Here is a 5,922-nt window from a genome sequence, read left to right on the forward strand (position 1 = left end):
AAAAATAACAAGTTCGACAATAAATAGTACCCACTTCATCCGGAAATACTTGTCGGAGAAATGGATATATCTAGATATATTTTAGTTCTAGATACATCTATTTTTATCCATTTCTCGACAAGTATTTCCGGACGGATGAAGTACTACATAACATAAATTGGGCTACACATTTGACCCACTATCAGATTGATGTTATTTTTTTTTTCATTTTTGCATCTCGTATAATTTTGTGACAATATACATTGATGTTGTGTGAATGCGTCAGATTTTTTGAAACATTTTAAAATGTGATACGGCGTCCGGTAGCACCAGATACATTTTGGTTCCTATGGGCCCATGTAGTGAACCAACAGTGGTATATCGGAGTTTGTTGATAATGCGGAGTTTGTGGAACGCATCACTGAAGGCAACAGCTATGGGCCTATGTGGTGTGTGCTTTTTGCTGCTTGTGCTGTGTCGTCGTGGCAAGCCAGGGATGATCGCACTTTCAACAACAAAAGATGGTTCCGGGGTATTGTGCTCTAGCGCTTTTATCGTGGCTGAGGCTTGTGCTGCTGAGCTACTCAGACTATCGGAGTCACCGGGCACGGCGTCAAATGGACAGAGCAGCTCTTTTATCGTGGGCTCAAAAGCTTCATACTTATTCTTATTGCTTATGCTACTAAATTTTCTGCCTTGTGTTTCACTTCTCTAGACCACCCCTGTAACCATCTTCAAAGTTGTGCGCGTAAGCTCTCTGTTTCACCAAACTCATGTAACTGACCTCTGGTCACCCGGGCTACGGCTCGTTTTGAATGCATAGGTACAACACGGTCTGCCTTTTTCTTCCAAAACAAAATCAAATAACCAAACATAATTTCAGTACACATTTTCAAATGCACACGCAATCAAGCATCTTGAAGGAATTGGTTTAAGAAAACGGAATTGCTAGGTCAAAATCGCCTGATTTATCCTTCATACACGTCGCGTCACTGATTCACGTGATGGCCAGGTTGATCGACTCAAGGGATTCGACCAAATTGACACATGCTTTCTGTGATACGAAGAGAACATATTCGACCAATTTTTCATTTTTCAGAAAATCAAAGGTCCAAACTCCCAAGGACAACGCATATGAATATAGATAGATAGTGTAGTTAACGGGACATGTTTATGGTAAACTGATAATGGATTCAATCTGTGCAAAATTGTTTGAAAATAGTTTCTCTTGTTCAGTAATTTTATAGTACCTCGTCACTGTATAAACAAGGTAGCCCCATTATACAGGAAAAAATGGACACAAGGTGACCAGCAGGCATCATCTGAATTCCTTTCAACAACTGTACCAACAGTTGACAGTAAACAGAAGTGACAGTAAATAGTTGATGCAATCCCCGGCTACCAACAGTGTTCAACCACAGGAATACACAATGCAGTTCATCGCATCATCACCTCCATATCCAGCGTCTAAGATCCGGTTACAACCAAAGGAGTGCGCCATTCCCTCCCTCTAGCTACCGAGTACTACTAGGAGACTCCATCTATCTCCCTTTTCCCTCTTAGATTAGTAGTCCAGCTGATCAGGCATGCAAAAACTTTCACAAAATGGCATCCACCAGGTATGGCATTTCTCCTCCCCATGCCGACTTAGCTGTTGCTGGGATTCAAGATGTCACCGAGATTCAGATTCAAGCTGTTCCTCATGGTTCGCCTCCCTGTTGCACCCGCATTGCCCTTTCTCATCATCGCTGTGAACTCACTGTAATCGATTTGCCCATCCTGAAAACAGCACAGATTTAGATGGAAAACAGGCAAGTCAGGAATCAAACAAAACATGTATGCATGGGGATGGGACAGAAAGGTTCAAGTATGAAGAAACACTGACATTGTTCTGATCGACATCTTTGATCATATCCTCAAGGTGAACGTCATCCAGGCCAAATTGACGGCATGCTTGTGATAGCTCATCGATGGTGATAAATCCACTTCCATCCTTGTCAAAAAACGAGAATGCTGACACCAAGTTCTCCTCCCTCTCTAGTTTGTTCATGTGCAATGTAGCTGCGATGAATTCACCATAATCAATCGTTCCGCTGTTGTCGATGTCCGCCTTAACAAATAGATAGATACCATTATAAATTATAAAATCCACAGATTGTGTTATACTCATTTTCTGAATGAAGGAATCGTTTATTTAGCTGGTAAAGAAGCACCTACCGCATCCATTAAAGCCTGGATTTCATGTTCGGTTAGTTCTGAGCCCACCCTTTTCAAGCCATCTTTCAGCTCATCAAATGTTATAGTTCCACTATTGTCGGCATCAATCATTTTGAACAGCTCCCTTAGACCTCCAATCTCTTCCTCAGACAGGCTTTCAGCAATAACCTGGAAAAAAAGAGATAATAATAAGATGCACATGGTATGTGAATAAGCAGCTCAAGATGAGCATTGCAAGTTGCAAAATGTTTATCAAGTATCAGAGAAATTATGCAATCTTCATAATGCACCAACAGTCCATAAACCCTCAAGACTCCATATATGTATTTAGTCCACAAACAAAAAAAAGACTGGTTCCTTAGTAACAGCACTGATACACTAACTCATGTCGTATAACAATAATCTGCTATGGTAATATGGATCTGAATAAAATCATTCTAGAAAGCTAGAAAACCATCTGGATAGAACAAAGTTGGCCAAGACTCTAGCAAAATAGAGAAAATTAGGCAGGCACATCAAGATGCTCCACTATTTCCTTCCATAAATGTGTATGGTAACAGAACAAAAGCAATACTGATGGTAGACAGAGATGCTTGGTCTTCGATACTAGAGTTAAAAGTGGGATTCTAAGAGGCATGCATTGGTATATGATGCAAATATGGCAACACTATTGTTAACAGTAATGGAACGAAGCATTAAATTTTGAGGTAACTTAGCAATTAACCACATGGATACAACCTGCATCTGGAGAATTAGCTAGTGCATTTACTAGCACATTCATGTAACACGTTTCTCTTGTTTAATAAAACTTTACTGTTAGGGTCTCCCTACAGTTTTCTGCTCAAAAAGAAGTTGTGCATTTATGAATGGACAATTAAAAATTCATACCCTCAATGCCATCTTCTTGAGCTTGTTCATTGCAGAAAAATGCTTCAGTCTTGACAGAACAGCAGAATCTATAGGCTTATCAGGCGCCACAGAATCATCAACAATCCATGGGTGACCTGACAGGCATCAAAGGCAATGACAGTATGAGAAGCGAAAAATCAAAATATATCCTGTCTAAAGCACCAAATCTACCACTTCCGTGAGTGACAAGGAGGAGGTGCACTTACAGAGAACCTCATGAGCAGAGAGTCGCTTTGTAGGATCCCTGCAAAGCATAGTACGGACTAGATCTTTAGCGCTGTCAGAGATACTAGGCCAGGGCTCAGACTCAAAATCAAGTTTGCCTCGAAGGATCTGTCTGAAGATTCCTGCTTCAGTTTCTGAGAAGAAAACATGCACGAGGGAACATGAGAATATGGAGGCCTACCAATTTGATGGTTTAACTGCAACTAGTTTACCTGCCCAGAAAGGGGGGACGCCACATAGCAAAATGTACAGAATCACCCCAGCACTCCAGACATCAGCTTCTGGACCATAGCATTTCTGAAGCACCTCAGGTGCAACATAGTAGGGGCTCCCAACAACATCAGAGAATTTGTCACCTGAGGAAATGGAAGCAGATATTTCAACAAATCTAGTCTGGCTCGAAGAGAAATTTTAAGTAAAACACAAGACTCAAAATATACAACGTAGCATTTGAAGCGCCGGATGAAAATATCAAATCAAGACTGCACACTGGAATAACAACTAGATTGATGATATTTTTTCCGGAAACAACTAGATTGATGATATTGCTAGTAATTGGTACCACACATTTCACAACAGTGTTGTCTGGTTATATGAACACACTTGTCTTCCCACCCATATGAGGTTTCGAAATAGTAATCTTATGAACATTACAAAATTACATGGTTCCTTTCGGTATCTTGCAACCATCATATCTAAAGAAGACAAGTTTGGGCAAGCCTTCAAGGTTTCAACGAGATAAACCACACAATAACACAAGCACCGCCCTTGACATTCATTAATACTAGGAACTGTTTCTGTCACTCCTTTTGTTGGCAACTACAACAACCCACTAATTATCATAATTTCCAACTGGAACTCCAACACTGTTCCAGTACCAGTTCTTCCCACTTTCAAAGCAATGTCACCTCATGGCAAGCATTCTTACTCTAGCAAAAGGAATAAAAGCACTATCGACATTTAAATCAACCTGATCATATATGCTATACCAACAAATCTCGAACTGGCCAACAAAGTACAACATATGAAAGAACAAAGTACTGGAGTAGACATGTAAATCAATAGAAGCATAGTACATACCGGGCTTGTAGAACATGGATAACCCGAAATCGGTAGTCTTGAGTGGGGCGTCCTCGGCAGTGCTGGCAAACAGGAAGTTCTCCGGCTTGAGGTCCCGGTGCATGACGCCGAGCGAGTGGCATGCCTCTACGACCCCAACGATCGTCCTGATGAGCTGCGCTGCGGCACGCTCGGTGTAGTGCCCCTTGGCCACGATGCGGTCGAAGAGCTCCCCGCCGGCGCAGAGCTCCATGACAATGTGCACGAAGAGCGCGTCCTCGTAGGCGCCACGGATGCGGACGACGTTGGGGTGCTCGGAGAGGTGGTGCATGATCTGGATCTCGCGCCAGACGTCCTCGTAGTCCTCGCGGCACAGCAGCTTGCGCTTGGGGATGGACTTGCACGCGAACTCGCCGCCGTCCTCCTTGGCCACGCACAGGTAGGTGGTGCCGAACTGCCCCTGCCCCAGCTTCTTCCCGATGCGGTAGTGGTCCCGCACGTTGGCCGTCTTGTGCGGCAGCACGGACGCTGGCCGCCCGGACGGCGCCGGCGCGGCGGCCACCGGCGGCAGCTTCGGCCTCGGATTCGCGCCGCCGCCAGCGTTGCCGCTCGCGTCCGGCTGCATTGGCGAGTCCTCGGCGCGCACCCTGGATCAAGAACTGCACGGAGGCCGCGAACCTTGAATCAAGAAACGAGTAGGGGGTCAGGAAACCGGGGACGCGGCGGCGGGATGCAATCAAGAACCGGTCAAAAGGGGGAAGCTCGCTCACCTCCGATGGGGATTCCTGTGGATTGCGACGGAGCAACGCAGAAAGCTCGGGATCTCGGAGTGGGGCTCTGGGGATTCTTGGGCCTTCCAACCCTGTCGACGAGATTGTGAGCCGAGAAAAAGGAGCTTTATGGGAGGTTTATGGCCAAAGCGTGAAGCAAAAAATAAAAGGGGGAAGAAATCTTGCTCTCACTTTCTCAGGTGTCACATGGGGAAGATGCAACCTCGCCCAAGAATGGAAAAGGAAGAACGGGGGAAAAGATTAGCACAAACCTCTTTATCCTGCGTGGAGCTGCTACAAGTTGGAGGAGTCGGGTCGCACAAAAGGACAGGATCTTGGTGGCTCGTCCATTTTATATACGAGTTTTCTGGGGGAGGGGGAGGGGATGTGATGATGATGACGAGGACGAGGACGAGGACGGGGACGATGGTAATCTCTTCTGGGGTTGGAAACGGTAAAAGGGGAGGATGGGTTGGTGAAGAGGGGATAGGCCGATTGGGGGAAGGAGAATGCCGGGCAGGATTGTTAGGTCAGGTCGTACCACGACTCCACGGGGTTTTCAGGGAGGAGGGAGGAAGGAACCAAGAACCTCTCCTCCATTATTTTACTTCTCCAATAATTAATTGTGTTTTTTTCTTGGCAAACGCTCATTATCGGATATTCTCTCCTAAGTCATCCAATTTTACTCAATCTGTGTGTTTGGTTGCCAGCATGCAGCCCGATCAGGCCCGCGCGGTGTAAAAATGGCCCGTTTGACAGCCTG

At 45.0% G+C, this 5,922-nt stretch overlaps 1 protein-coding gene across 2 annotated transcripts; it reads right to left on the reverse strand.

Annotated features, from left to right (window-relative positions):
• Positions 1 to 1,284: 1,284 nt before the first annotated feature.
• On the reverse strand, positions 1,285 to 5,643 carry LOC119295385 (calcium-dependent protein kinase 24). Of its 2 annotated transcripts, none has more exons than XM_037573802.1 (9): positions 5,432 to 5,643; positions 5,160 to 5,251; positions 4,411 to 5,067; positions 3,543 to 3,686; positions 3,312 to 3,464; positions 3,085 to 3,200; positions 2,197 to 2,364; positions 1,865 to 2,089; positions 1,285 to 1,758 (listed from the first exon to the last, which is right to left on the reverse strand). In XM_037573802.1, the coding sequence occupies exons 3-9, from the start codon at positions 5,012 to 5,014 to the stop codon at positions 1,627 to 1,629; spliced, it is 1,542 nt and encodes a 513-aa protein (XP_037429699.1). In that variant the 5' UTR covers positions 5,015 to 5,067; positions 5,160 to 5,251; positions 5,432 to 5,643; the 3' UTR covers positions 1,285 to 1,626. The 2 variants fall into 2 exon arrangements, with proteins under 2 accessions (XP_037429699.1, XP_037429700.1); XM_037573803.1 differs by lacking the exon at positions 5,432 to 5,643 and adding an exon at positions 5,352 to 5,371.
• Positions 5,644 to 5,922: the final 279 nt, after the last annotated feature.

This window comes from Triticum dicoccoides, chromosome 4B (genome assembly GCF_002162155.2).
Source record: "Triticum dicoccoides isolate Atlit2015 ecotype Zavitan chromosome 4B, WEW_v2.0, whole genome shotgun sequence".
Taxonomy (NCBI): domain Eukaryota; kingdom Viridiplantae; phylum Streptophyta; class Magnoliopsida; order Poales; family Poaceae; genus Triticum; species Triticum dicoccoides.

What these genes read in the sequence shown, in the direction of transcription:
- LOC119295385 (XM_037573802.1), bottom strand. Translation starts at nt 5,014, where the DNA reads ATGCAGCCGGACGCGAGCGGCAACGCTGGCGGCGGCGCGAATCCGAGG. An exon ending in ATCCATGTTCTACAAGCCCG is followed by an intron (nt 3,687 to 4,410) that starts GTATGTACTATG and finishes CCATTTCCTCAG; the next exon opens with GTGACAAATTCTCTGATGTT. An exon ending in TCAAGAAGATGGCATTGAGG is followed by an intron (nt 2,365 to 3,084) that starts GTATGAATTTTT and finishes CTTTTTTTCCAG; the next exon opens with GTTATTGCTGAAAGCCTGTC.